Raw genomic sequence first — 15,897 nt, forward strand, 5'->3', positions numbered from 1 at the left:
ATGTCTTTCTAAATTTGCTGTATAATGTCCTTTTATTTTTATCATTACTTTCAAGCATCTGTATGCATTTAAATGTCAAACAAAAACTGCTGTACTTGTTACGATATACCAGTTTAAAAAAAAAAATAGAGTTTCAAGTTTAAATATTTCATATTTAAATAGTTTTGAGTTTATTTGCCATAACTGTGTCTATTTCTTACAATTACAAAACTAATCACAATACAGAGGAGGACAAATCTGATTCGAGATGCAAATTAACCTGAAAAAGTTCTGATTTGTGTTCACTGACATAAGAGAAGTTTGAGACTATGATTAACACTGTTGATGGGAAGATGTTCATTAGTGCTGCTCTGTTGGAAAAGCTGAAAGTGTTTCTTGGAGCGTTATACTGGTGTAAGCGTAACAAGCCGACCTTTTATTTTAAGACACGTGTAAATTGCATTGCTGAAGTGCTGAAAGTAGCTGTTTGGATGAAATTGTGTTGTTGTGTGACTCATTCTGATCCTCCGAGATTCATTTGACTCGTGTAAAATAAATAAATTAAAAATGTGTAAGATGCGATTCAGAATTCAGAGGGAAAGAAAGAGCAACTATTGCAAGATACATACATATATATATAGCTAGATAGATAGATGATAGATAGATGATAGATAGATAGATGTCACTTGTTAAGTGTCACTTTAAGCTGTATAGAAGTGTCTTGAAAAATGTCTAGTAAATTATTATTTACTGTCATCATGGCAATAATATATATATAGTCGGCACCAGTAGCCTAGAGGTACTGCACGCTGACATATAGTACCAGCATGCTCACGGAGACTCGAGTTCGATTCCCGGCTCGAGGTCCTTTGCCGATCCTTCCCCTCTCTCTGTTCCCAAAGCTTTCCTGTCTGAATTCTCAACTGTCCTGTCATAATAAAGGTGAAAAACCCCTAAAAAATTATTAATATCTATGTATATATGATTATTATTATTTTAAAAAGTAAATGTGATTATCGAGAAGTTAACATGTAATAATGTGATAAACTTTTGCTATTTTTCATAATATTTTCAATACATTTTAATAAAATGACAAAACTGTAAGCTGTAAAAGTAAATTCTGGAGGGGAGGGCAAAGTTAAAAGTTAATTTAATGGGGGAAAAAGAATTCCAGAAAGAGATTAAAAGATTTAAAGTAATATCAATCTTAGTTGCGCACACAAAGAATTCAAAGAAAAACTTGATTATGAGAGATTTTGAGATAATGTAGACTTCAAAAAGTAAATGTCATTTGTGGGATTTTACCTTGCAAATATGAAACAAACACTTTCCATTTTGAGAAAGTTCTTTTTCTGAAATTGAAAAAAAAAAACACAAAAACAAAATTTGCAAAAATAATTTAAATTTAAATGTTAAAAAAGTTAATTCAGTTATTCTGATAACTCTCAATTATTTTTCCCCTCAGAAATTGGGAATTTTGCCATTTTATTTTCCACAGATCTGTACATTTTAAAAAACTATTTGCTAATTATTTCGCCCTCAAAGATTTCACAATATTTGTCCTAAGAATTGAAAATTTCGCAGTTTGTTTTCCTCACAATTGCTAACTTTCACAATATTACAGATGTAGATATAATATAGATTTTTTTTTTCAGATAAATGGTCAAAAATATTTTTTGAATTTGTGTAAAAAAAAAAGTAAGTACAAGATAAAAAAATCTAAATTTCGAGATGATATCCTTGTTGAGAGTTTCTCAAAAAAAAAGTAATCAAAAATCTGTTTGAGAAAAATAATACCAAGAGGAAAAAAGGATTTGTAAGATTTTTTTTCTTGCAGTTGTGATTTAAAAAAAAAAAAATCTAAATCTCAAAAATCTAAGATGCCACTTTTTTGCATCTAAACTCTTCAAATAAAATGTATGGGATGCTAACTTTAATTATGATTATATTATATTACTCTGTATTTTGAGGAAAAAAAGTAACTTTTTAAAAATGTGTTGGAAAAAAAGTAAATTATTTTGTGAAAAAAAAGTAAAAAATGCAAGATGTTATTTTTTAATTCACACCTTATTAGTACCGGGCTGGATCTACTTTTGCCTTCAGAACTGCCTTAATCCTTTGTGGCATAGACTCGACAAGGTACAGTAAATATTCCTCAGAGATTTTGCTCCATATTGACATGATAGCATCACACAGCTGCTGCAGATTTGTCGGCTGCACATCCATGATCCACTCGTTCCACCACATCCCAAAGGTGCTTTATTGGATTGAGCTCTGGTGACTGTGGAGGCCATTTGAGTAGAGTGAACTCATTGTCATGTTCAAGAAACCAGTCTGAGATGATTCGCTCTTTATGACATGGTGCGGTATCCTGCTGGAAGTAACCATCAGAAGATGAGTGCACTGGTCATAAAGCGCAACATTACTCAGGTAGGCATGATGCTAAATTGGTACTAATGAGCCCAAAGTGCGGCAAGAAATTACACCACCACCACCAGCCTGAACTGTTTATGCAAGGCAGGATGGATCCATGCTTTCATGCTGTGGACACCAAATTCTGCCCCTAACATCCGAATTCAGCCATGGCAACATTTTTCAAATCTTCTATTGTAAATTTTGCTAATCCAGTTTCCTGTTCTTAGCTGACAGGGGTGGCGACTGGTGTGGTCTTCTGCTGCTGTAGCCCAAGCATCAAAACATTCTAGCAGTTTATTCTTCCCCCTCAAAATGTTAACATTTGCAACGATAGAATAATGTTTGTGTGTGTGCATGTGTTTGTGTGTGTGTAAATGTGTGTATCATACCAGCATATAGAGCGCTGTAAGAATAAGCGAGCCTGCATCTTGTGCCAGAATCTGTGTGTGAGTGTGTTGTGCTAGAGAGATAAGCTTTATCCCGCTGTAGAGAAAGTGATACCGCCTGAAGAACATCCTGTCCTGCCTGACTGCCCATCACTGAACTGACTGACCCACAAAACTGGAAACATCTCACGCCAACACGGCTCCCTTTAAACCTGCAAACCACAAACATACACATTTCTGAATGTTACTAACAGAGCAGTCGAACAAAAACAACAACAGGACATCATTACTGGATTCCCGAACAGTTCCAGTTAGTTTTTGTATTTAAATATAAAGCAAGTAATGTGTATTTATCCTGTGTGGCCATACACCCAAAGCCCTTCACTGTCATGAGGAGGGTCTCTCCACACCACCGCCAGTGTGCAGCATCCACTCACTGAAAGAGTAAATTAGAGTCCCACTGAAATCAAAATGAATTAGGATTAATATTTAATCGCATCATAAATACAAATCCATCATTTGTATGACATCACAGTGGACTTCAACTTCTGACCAATCAAATGCTTTCATCTGATATTGTTAAACAAAGTTATACTAATACATATATTAGACATATTTGAACAGGTGATACAGTTTAATTAACAATAGACCAACATATTCATGATTATACACTGCATAAAAGCTTGCCGTTCTTAAGTAAAAGTAAAATTTTACATTGTATGTTTTCAGCTACAGAGGTTTTAGAGAGATTTAATTTGGATATTGATTAATATTGTGATTTTTGTTGCATGGAAAAGGAATCTATTGTCCATATGTTTTGTGATTGTATATACAGTTGAAGACAGAATTATTTGTTTATTTTTCCCCCAATTTCTGTTTAACGGAGAGCAGATTTTTTTTTTCGTCAACACGTTTCTAAACATAATAGTTTTAACAACTGATTTCTAATAACGGATTTATTTTATCTTTACCATGATGACTGTAAATAATATTTGACTAGATATTTTTCAAGACACTTCTATAATTTTTATTTTATTTTTTAAACTAGGTTAATAAGGTTAACTAGGCAGGTTAGGGTAATTAGGCAAGTTATTGTATAACAATGGTTTGTTCTGTAGACTATAGAAAAAAAATAGCTTAAAGGGGCTCATAATTTTGTCTTTAAATTGTGTTTAAAAATTTAAAACTGCTTTTATTCTAGCCAAAATAAAACAAATGAGACTTTCTCCAGAAGAAAAAAATATTATCAGACATACAGTGAACATTTCCTTGCTCTGTTAAACATAATTTGGGAAATATAAAAAAAAAAAAGAAAAAAAAATCAAAGGGGGCTAATAATTCTGACTTCAACTGTACATTAGGATTTTCTGGGTGGATGTGGAAAATTTTTAATTATATTTTTATGTACACTCTGGCATATATTTTTTGTATGTTACTGTACTATTTTGTATTTGTTGTTAATAGAAAAATGTCAAATTAAACTGCTCTCGAAAAAAAAACACAGGAAATCCTTTTTTTTTTTGCATAGCTCATCCAAAAAATAAAAATTCTGTCATCATTTATTCATCATTCACTTATTCCAAACCTGTTTGAGTTTCTTTCATCTGTCGAACACAAAAGAAGATATTTTGAAAAATGTGGGAACCCATTGACTTCCATAGTAATTTCACCCTATTTTGGAAGTCTATGGGTCAAGAAAGCAGCATCCTTCAGTAAAAAAAAGTATAATAATAACAATGATATATATATATATATATATATATATATATATATATTTTTTTTTTTTTTAAGGAGAAAGTTTTCATAAATGTTTAAAATCACAGGAGGGAGAGTAATTGATGAGGTAATTTTTGTGTGAACTGTCCCTTTTAAATACAAACAAAGAGTTCTGAATTTTTAAATCAAAGGATTTTTGGGTGTTAGGATAAATATTTAATCATAGATCCAAACACGAATTCATAGTTTTTATGACATCATAATGTACTTCAACTTCTGACCAATAAAATGCTCTCGAAAAAAAACAACAGGAAATCAAATTATTTTGCATAGTTCAACCAAAAATGAATATTCTGTCATCATTTACTCGCCCTTTTCCCAAACCTGTTTGAGTTTCTTCTGTCTGTCAAACACAAAAGAACTTATTTAGAAAAATGTGGGACCCTTTGACTTCCATATTAATTTAACCTATTTTGGAAATCGATGGGTCCAGAAACCAGCATCCTTCAGTTAAAAACAAAAATAAATATATACTTTTGAAGGAAGAAACTTTCATAACCATTTACAATCACAAGAGGGAGAGAAAATGATGAGGTAAAGTTGATTTGTGTGTGAACTGTATCGTTTTAATATAAACAGAGTTCTAACATTTAAAATGAAAGTGTCTTTTGGGTGTTTGGATTAATATTTAATTGCATCGTAGATCCAAATATAAATTCATAATTTTTATGACATCACAGTGAACTTCAACTTCTGACAAATCAAGTGCTTTCAGAAAAAAATAACAGAAAATATTTTTTTTTATGCATAGTTAACTCAAAAATGAATATTCTGTCATCATTTACTCGCCCTTCACTTTTTAAGTTTCTTTCATCTGTCGAACACAAAAGAAGATATTTTGAAAAATGCTGAGACACATTAACATCCATTGTAATTTTTCTCCTATTTTTTTAAGTCCATGGGTCCAGAAACCAGCACTCTTCAAAAAAGAAAAAACTGAAGGAGAAAACTTTCATGAACGTTTATAACCACAAGAGGGAGAGTAAACGCTGAGGTAATGTTGATTTTAGGGTGAACTGTCCCTTTAAATATAAACAAAGAGTTCTGAAATTTACAATTAAAGTGTTTTTGGATGTTCGGATAAGTAAGAAGTGGCACGGTGGCTCAGTGGTTAGCACTGTCACCTAACAGCAAGAAGATCACTGGTTCTAGTCCCAGCTGGATCAGTTGGCATTTCTGTGTGGAGTTTGCATGTTCTCCCTATGTTAGCATGGGTTTCCTCTGGGTTCTACAGTTTCCCACACAGCCCAAAGACATGCGCTATAGGTGAATTGAACTAAATTGGCCTTAGTGTATGAGTGTGTGTGTGAATGTAAGAATGCATGTATGTTTGCCAGAACTGGGTTGCTGCCTGAAGAGCATCCACTGTGTAAATCATATGCCGGAATAGTTGGTGGTTCATTCCACTGTGGAGTATATAGGAAGATATAGCTATTGAAACTTGCAGTACGCCATGTCATTGATCCACCAATATGAATTTGTTGTTTTTATGACGTCATCACCACACACGTGACCAATCAAACGCTACTGAAGCATTGTGCCCCAGACAAGACCCACACTGCATTCCATTGAGAAGCCCATGTCCTAATCTCTTCGGTGGGCTTGACGAGAGACGAAGGGTTAAAAAAAAGCTTCTCTTTGAAATGCACTTCTGCATCATGTTAACGAGACAATCGTAGAGGGATGCCTTCGCCACCTTAACGCCCACAAACAAAAGCCTGTAACAGTAAAAACTATGCAGGCTGCACCTTTGTTTATTTGCGCATGTACACTCTAAAAAACGGTGAGTTATTTATTTATCTCAATGGTTGAGTTAAACATATTTGGTGCTTTGTTGGGTTATTTTTAACCTTTATTATGTTATTTATTAAGAACTCAACCAGTTGGGTTAAAAATTTGAATTTCAACAGTCAACTGATTAAACTGACTCTAAACAGCTGTATTATGCGTGTGTAATGTTTTTGCATTGTAACATTTATTTAAGCTATAATGCGATAATATTGTTATTTTTTATCAAATTACCTTTCCGTGTCGTGTTTTAAGATCCATTTCACCACCCAAGACCGTCTTTTAAAAGCGGTTGGATGTGGTTGTATTGTATGGTACTCTGTGGACACTGAGTGAAGCCCGCTGCAGCTGCTGGACAGTCTCTACAGCACACAGAGCTCCATATTCTGCTCCACCAACAGAGGATTTTCTGCTTGCACAGTTTCTAACTATCTGCACTTCCTTCTGTTTCCTCATTGTTTGTGATTCTTGATTTATTTTAACAAAAGTGTCTGGAACTAAAATGTAATGGAAATAAAACATTTTCAATATTTTTTAAAACTATGTTTTTTTATTTACCCAGCCATAATTTTAAAACTAATAGTAGCACTAGCAATAGTAGCAATAGTAATACCAGAATGGAAAAAATAATGCATTGGGTTAATCTATATAACCCATAGTTGGGAAGGTACTATGATAACCCATAGTTGGGTTATTTTTAACCCAACTATTTTAAAAGAGTATATTAATATTTAGCGTATATGCATGTATGTTTATATGCATTTTATATAATTTTAATTTACATAACTACTTTGATCCATACATTTATTCATAAATATTACAGTAGTTGCCTAGAAGATCCTAAACTTTTATTGGTGAAGTCAAACTCTGAGCCTTCGTGTCAAATAATTCGATTCATTCATTCATTCATTTTCTTGTCTGCTTAGTCCCTTTATTAATCTGGGGTCGCCACAGCGGAATGAACCGCCAACTTATCCAGCAAGTTTTTACACAGCGGATGCCCTTCCAGCCGCAACCCATCTCTGGGAAACATCCACACATAAACACACACACACTCATACACTACGGACAATTTAGCCTACCCAACTCACCTGTACCACGTGTCTTTGGACTGTGGGGGAAACCGGAGCACCCGGAGGAAACCAGTGACCTTCTTGCTGTGAGGCGAACGTGCTACCCACAGCGCCACTGCGTCGCCTCAAATGAGTCGATAAGATAGAATAATAAAAGTTGTAAAATGATACATTATAAAGTCTTATTTATTTATTTTTTTTGTAATTTCTTTCAATTGCACTAAACTTTTAAATAGGATTTATCTGGTCTTACTGCTCTTTCTATTTTTATTTTATTATTGTACTCTTTTTCTGTTATTCCCCTTGAACGGTTATTGTTATACACATTACAATCAATACAAAAAAAAACAATGTTCCCCGCGCAAAGGATCATGGGTGCCTGAAGTGTCCATCAGTTGTACCCTTGAAAAATCCTTCATTCCGAAGAGCCCTTTGAAGTGGGCACTTTTCAGAACGACACTTCAATATGGCGGTCACTTTAGTTCTCTCCAAAGCGCCCTTCGGGGGGCGATATATATCCCGTTTGAACACTCCACCAATTTCTGTAGCTCAAATCTGTCATTTATTGTTGTTATTTATTTGCTTTTTGATCAAGATTAAGTATAGGAACATGTAGGGGAAAAAAAGAAGTACAAAGGAGGACTAAATGCACATATATAGGAGGTCTAAAAATAAACATGAGAATACAATGAGATTAAATTTGTGTGTAATAATGTGAGGCGTCAGTGTGTGATTGTTGTACAATGTACATCTCTCTAAATTGTATATACATATTACCTGACAAAAGTCTTGTCGCCTATCCAAATTTTAGAAACAACAAATAAAACCTTGACTTCTAGTTGATCAACTGGTATCAGAAGTGGATTATAAGAAAGGCAAAGACCTCTATATTACGCTTTCTTTACCAAAAAAAAAAAAAGATTATTCTAATTTTAGTTTTAATGATTTATTTTGGACAGTAAGGACTGACTTTGCTTAGACAAAAGTCTTGTCACTTAACAGAAATAATGTACAGTATAGAATATAAAGTCATGATGCAGTGGAAACAGAATTACTATTGTGTATGACTCCCATGAGCTTGGAGGACTGCATCCATACATCTCTGCAGTGACTCAAATATCTTATTAATAGATTCATCTGGAATGGCAGAGAAAGTGTTCCTGCAGGACTCCCAGAGTTCATCAAGATTCTTTGGATTCATCTTCAATGCCTCCTCCTTCATCTTACCCCAGACATGCTCAATAATGTTCATGCCTGGTGACTGGGCTGGCCAATCCAGGAGCACCTTGACCTTTGCTTTCAGGAACTTTGATGTGGAGGCTGAAGTATGAGAAGGAGCGCTATCCTGCTGAAGAATTTACCCTCTCCTGTGGTTTGTGATGTAATAGACAGCACAATTGTCTTGGTACCTCAGGCTGTTGATGTCGTCATCCACTCTGCAGATCTCTCACATGCACCCATACTGAACGTAAACACAAACCATGAATTTTCCTTCACCAAACTTGACTGATTTCTACGAGAATTATGGGTCCATGCTGGTTCCAATAGGTCTTCTGCAGTATTTGATGATCAGGATGCAGCTCAACAGATGATTCATTTGAAAAATCGACCTTCTGCCACTTTCCCAAATGATCAACTAGAAGTCAAGTTATTATTTGTTGCTCTTACAACTGGGATGACAACAAAACTTTTGTCAGGTAGTGTATATTTTCAGCTGGGAAATGATGGATTAAGGATATGAGAAAAGACAACAATAAGAGAATATACCTTACGGAGATATATATATATATATATATATATATATATATATATATATATATATATATATATATATATATATATATATTGTATAAGCCTCATTTATTGTTGATCTAAATGCTTGTACAAACAATAACACTGATTGTAAAAGCGAAAATGAAACTGTATTGGCCATTTCTAACCCGGGTTAGGTCTATTCAAAGTGCCTCGCCCTTTGTTCATGTTTCACTTGGAATAAATTCCATCAACTACTGAAACAAACTTCTCATCTTAAGGCACTTCACGGGACCTTTTAATGTTTCCATGAAATCAAACATTACAAATATTTGTTTTGCTAGCACACATTGTTAGTTTTAAAGTTTATCCACTGTAATAAACTGTTTGTTTTGCTAATATTGAATTAAAATCTAACTATATTAATATATCAATATTCAGTTTCAGTTAAGAAATTTGCAGTCAAATTAAAATAAACGTCTTCAGCGACTTCCTATTTACACAAACTTTAAAGATGGTCAATCAGCTATTTACAAAGGCTTAATTTGAATTTTTTATACTTCATTAATTTATTCTATTCGCTTGTTAAGTCACGCGAAGCTGCTTCCGGGTCCAATCGTTCTATTCAACTATATGGGGAGACTCATGAAATGGATATAATAAACGTTTACAAAGTGATTGAATACTTTCGAAAATCACGATTGCAATATTATATATCCATGCCTAATATCCGATGCCCAGAAATTGATTCAATTTTTTATAAATTGTTAAAATTTTGGTATTTGTTATGCAGCAAGCCCAAAGATTGTTGTGTACACAATGAATTAAAAAAACTTTAATGTGTGATATGAATTAAAAGTGATCATAAACGAATAATTTTTCAACTGAAATGAGTGGCGTCTTGGACCCGGAAACAGTATCACATACGTCACCAACACGTCACTACTTAACAAGCGGATACTGAGTCCTGGTCTTATAAAGCTTCTTCCTCAGAATGCACAGTGGGCTCTGATTGGTCATCTTACCCAGTGTCTTCTAACCCACTAACCGCAAAGTCACACCCAGGGGTGTGGTTTATGTAAATATTAGAGTTTGTCATGTCAAATAAACCCTAAAAGTCAGGAGTTGAAGGCCTCATGAAGTGAATTCTGTTGTTTATCCCCAAAAAGCAACATTACATGCTAACTACTGTTTGAAAAGTGACAGCGTCTTTATTTACTGATTTTTACTTACGGTTGCACACATCAAATGTTAATCGTTTCAAAGCTATCGTGTCTCACGCTGAGATCAGTGATTAAAATCATGTCCAGTGACGCGCTGCGCTCCAGAACCTGCAGATGTTGGCAAATGAAGGTCATTGCTGTGTTTGGATGAGTTGCAGGGCGTCTCATTTCTTCACGAAGAAGCGCGTGATGTCAGAGGCCAGTTTGGAGGCTGTTTGGTTTCGCTTCATCTGACTTCTGTCTTTGACTTGCTGAGCCGTTCTCTATGATGTAACCCAAGAAAGATCAGTTAAATAGAATTGTTAAGGAGCAGATTTAGAGCAATAATTACAGGATGGAACTAAATGTTGAACTTTAACTTGAAAGATCTAAAATCTGTTATTAAAAATTAAAATAGTTAATTAAATTGTAAATTCCAAATAACTGCACTGTAAATGATATCCTAGAAATAAAAGTAACTATTATCAACAAACACGGGTTAACTAAATTACAAAATGAAACGATCATTTAAAAAATCATAAAAATGTATAATAAAATGTATAAAAATCATATATACATATATGTATGATAAAATGTATAAAAATCATATAAACGTATTATAAAAATCATATAAATGTTTTATAAAATGTATTAAAATTAAACAAATGTATAATAAAATGTATTAAAATCTTATAAATGTTTTATAAAATGTATTAAAATTATATAAATGTATAATAAAATGTATAAAAATCATATAAATGTATAATAAAATGTATAAAATTCATATAAACGTATTATAAAAATCATATAAATGCATTATAAAATGTTTATAAAAATCATATAAATGCATTATAAAATGTTTATAAAAATCATATAAATGTTTTATAAAATGTTTATAAAAATCATATAAATGCATTATAAAATGTTTATAAAAATCATATAAATGTTTTATAAAATGTATTAAAATTATCTAAATGTATAATAAAATGTATTAAAATCATATAAATGTTTTATAAAATGTATTAAAATTATATAAATGTGTAATAAAATGTATTAAAATTATATAAATGTATTATAAAATGTATTAAAATTATATAAATGTATTGTAAAATGTATTAAAATCATATAAATGTATTATAAAATGTATTAAAATCATATAAATGTATCATAAAATGTATTATAAATTTATTTTAAAACTATTCACTTTGTTTTAAACAACACAGACAAATGCACATTTTATAGTAATAATTATTTCATATAATAATAATAATAATAATAATAATAATAATAATAATAATAATACATTAGTATAAAAATAATTGTCTGCAATTTCTGTATATATTACATTCTGACTGTAAATATTACATACAAACATAAAACAATGCATTCATTAATAACTGTAATAATAAAATACTTTAATACATACTACTATAATCTAATGCACACATCATGTATTTGTCTATTATTAACATGCATTTGTGTATTTAAAAAGTTTGCCTGAAAGGCCTGAATAATGCTGGAGTTTACCATGCGGTGGCAGACGGTGCAGAGGGTCTGCAGGTTTTCCAGTGAACACTGTCCTCCTCCTCTGTAGACCGGCTTAATGTGATCCACCTGCCAGAACTGTCCTTCAGCGGGACTCTGGATCATCTCATTCAGCTGAAAATCACACACACACACACAAACAACGTCAGGACAGTCCCACTGCTGCTCTGCCATCAAACACCACACACACAACATGTCTGTAGGAAGCACAGGACAGCGACATCTGCTTATTATTCAGGACTGCTGAAATGCTCAATATTTTAGTGCTCTGCACCTAATATGCAGACCTCATATTTATATAGAATCATTTGCTGCAAACAAAACGTTTGTCATTTTGTTTTATACTATAGAACATGCTTTCAAATAACACCAACAATGGATTTCGAGAAAAAAAGAGGACTATAATAAAATAAAATATTGTTAAAAATAATACTAAAGTGCGAATAAAAATATAATGAATTTAATTTAATAGTTTTCTTTCTAGAAGTAGGTCGGAAAATGGCTATAAGCCGGGATTTGAACTTGGGACGCCATGAAGTGCTACCGCACCATATCGACATGCTAACTACTAAAATATTGCAACAACTACAGTTTTCTTAACAACATAAATACAAAACAACATTAATAAAAATGTGGAATTAGGGGTAAACTTACTACGTTTAGTTTAAACTAGGGTCTAAAAATGTTAGAGAAGCATTACTGTTACTGTAAATACCATTACAGTATTTTTAATATTGTATATTTAAAGTTTGTTACAATAATAAAATAGCTTAAAATAAACAAACATTTTAGTAAAAACATTAATTAAAGATTTGTTTTATTAACAGAACAAAATATTTTTTTGTCATTAACAAATTTTATTAATTCATTTATTTTCTTTTCGGCTTAGTCCCTTTATTAGTCTGGGGCAGCCACAGCGACAATGAACCGTCAACTTATCCAGCATATGTTTTAAGCAGCAGGTGCTCTTCCAGCTGCAAACCATCTCTGGGAAACACCCACACACACTCATACACTACTGACAATTTAGCCAACCCAATTCACCTATACCGCATGTCTTTGGACTGTGGGGGAAACCAGACCACCCGGAGGAAACCCACGCGAGCGCAGGGAGAACATGCAAACTCCACACAGAAACGCCAACTGAACTAGCTGAGGCTTGAACCAGCGACCTTCTTACTGTGAGGTGACAGCACTATCTACTGCGCCACTGCGTCGTTCAATTGATACTTTTAATAATTTTAATTAATCAGCTTTTAAAAATCTATAAATAAACAATCTGATATACACTACTTTCTTTTTTTGTATGAAAACAGCTATGATGATAAATGATAAATATTAAATAAAATGTTTATATGATTAATAATTACTTATATTATAAATATTTATGAGTATTACTGCCCCATATATGTTAAGCTTAAATTGACAAGCTGAATTTCCCGAAGAACTGATAACTGATTAATTAAAAATGTGTCAACATCGAAAAATAAACAACAAATCGAACAATGAGAAATCAGAAACTGAAATTCTAGATATTGAAAAGTAAACACAAATTGATCAAGGAAAAATCAGAAAAAGCCAAATAGAGCTTATTATTAACAGTATGAAATATTGCTCTGTCAATAACACAATTCATAGTTCTTATAATTTAAAGTAATCAACATTTAAAGATTTATATTAAAACAATCTGATATACGACATCCTTATTTTTAATCAAAAAACAATTGAGTAGTTTATTAAACGAACAATAAAAATGTAACCGAATCGACAGCTTATTAGCAATACTTTCCCATACTGAAAAAGCTATTTCTATCATTAAATAATGTAATAATTTATAATAATAAAATATATGAGTATTACTGGCCTATAGATATATGTGAAGCTTAAAACTACACGTTGTTTCTGTTTATAATATTAATGAACCGAAATCTGATTAAGTCAAAATATGTTAAGAAACAAATTGACTAATAAGAAATCAGAAAAAGCCAATTAAATAATATTAAATAAACAATAAAAATGTAACGGTATTAAATGCTTAATACAAATACTCTCACATACTAAAAATACTATTTCTATAATTTAAATAAGAATTTATTGTATTATTAGTATTAATGTGTGTGAGTTGAAGTCTGAATTATTAGACAACCCCCCCCCCAACTTATTTTTTTCTGTTTCAACACATTTCTAAACATAATAGTTTTAATAACTCATTTCTAATAACTGATTAATTTTATCTTTGCCATGATTTGACTAGATATTTTCCAACACACTTCTATACAGCTTAAAGTGACATTTAAAGGCTTAACTAGGTTAATTATGTTAACTAGGCAGGTTAGGGTAATTAGGCAAGTTATTGTATAACGATGGTTTATTCTGTAGACCTATTAAAAAAATATAGCTTAAAAGGGGTCATAATTTGAGCTTAAAATGTTTTTTAAAACTTAAAAACTGCTTGTGCTCTAGCCGAAATAAAACAAATAAGACTTAATCCAGAAGAAAAAATATTATCAGACATACTGTGAAAAATTCCCTTGCTCTGTTAAACATCTTTTGGGAAACATATATAAAAAAATTTCACACACATACATGCATAAATGTATAATAACATCAACAATTATATATATATATATATATATATATATATATATATATATATATATATATATATATATATATATATATATATATATATATATACATACATACATACATACATACACACACACACACACACACATACAAATTGACCAAGGAAAAATCAGAAAAGCCAATTAAAATATTGTTCTGTCAATCATAATTTATAGTTCTAATATTTAAAATTATTGTTTAAAGATTTATATTAAACAATCGGATAAAACACATTATTTTGAATGCAAAAGAATAAGATGTATATTAAATAAACAATAAAAATGCAACAGTATCAAGCTTTATACAAATACTTACCCATACTGAAAAAAGCTAATTCTATCATTCAAAAATTAATTTATTTTATTATCATTATTAATATTATTAATAATATTATTATACGAGTATTACTGGGATATATACTGGGAAGAAAGAGAGAGGTATGTTAAGCTTAAATCGACACTGAATTTCTTGTCAAAAATAGATCTGACAACTGATTAAAAATGAGTAAAACATCGAGAAAAAGTGTAAAAAATAAAATAAAATAAAATAGACCGATGAGAAATCAGAAAATTAGCCAATTAAAGCTTTTTTTTATTGTTAATAGTATAAAATATTGTTCAAATATCTCATTCATAACACATTGTTTTTTTAATGAAAACAATTAAGATGTTTATTGTATAAACAATAAAAAAGTAACCCTCTCAACAGCTAAATCCAATTACTTTCATAGTATAAATAGTAAATTATTATTATTGGCCTATATATGTTAAGTTTAAATTGACATTTCACACTTTAAAAAATCTGAAAACTGATTAAGACAAAATGTGTAAACACCAAGAAATAAACAAAAATTGACCAATGAGAAATCAGCTAATGCAATTACAGGTCTCTTTTCTTTCCATCAAGCACAGCAGTGAAGAAAAGCCCCCCGCACCCTCCAAAGAGCGTCTTGCGAGTGTCTTAAAAGTGTTGTTGTTTGTGTGTAAAGCTTTTCATTCCTGTTGTTTTATCGAGCAGCTTCATGAAAGTGCTCTGAACGGCCCGCGGGGAAGACTAAATTCCCTCCGCAGGTGTTTGAGCGGGATTAAAGCCTACTGGAAACCGCACCGTCCATCCGCTAGCAAAGCTGTATAGCTCTGGCATTTCACTCGCCGTCTGTTTTTAGCCTAGCGTTCCCCGGGGGAAAATACCACGAATCAATCGTCTCCTTCCCCCCTCACTAGCGTCAGGCTAATAATGATGCTAAGTCTCTGAGGAGGCCTGAGGGTCGCGCCGTGGCCTGAAAAGAGCGGGAAACTTCCTTGGCGAACGTCGATAAGTCGACACGTACGAGCACGGAAACACATGCTAACG

The 15,897-nt window shown here is 32.1% G+C and overlaps 1 protein-coding gene across 2 annotated transcripts in view; it reads right to left on the reverse strand.

The window, feature by feature from the left end:
- Nucleotides 1–10,360: 10,360 nt before the first annotated feature.
- The window catches only part of zranb3 (zinc finger, RAN-binding domain containing 3), a 124,122-nt gene continuing 118,585 nt past the window's right edge, over nucleotides 10,361–15,897 (reverse strand). For both annotated transcript variants that reach the window (XM_087304025.1, XM_087304026.1), the window contains 2 exons: nucleotides 11,899–12,030; nucleotides 10,361–10,655 (listed from right to left, as the gene is read on the reverse strand). In XM_087304025.1, the coding sequence (XP_087160151.1) occupies nucleotides 10,557–10,655; nucleotides 11,899–12,030 (231 nt within the window). In that variant the 3' untranslated portion in view covers nucleotides 10,361–10,556. The remainder of the gene's footprint in view (nucleotides 10,656–11,898; nucleotides 12,031–15,897) is intronic.

The sequence above is a fragment of the Danio rerio genome, chromosome 22 (genome assembly GCF_052040795.2).
Source record: "Danio rerio strain M-AB ecotype USA chromosome 22, GRCz13ab, whole genome shotgun sequence".
NCBI lineage: Eukaryota > Metazoa > Chordata > Actinopteri > Cypriniformes > Danionidae > Danio > Danio rerio.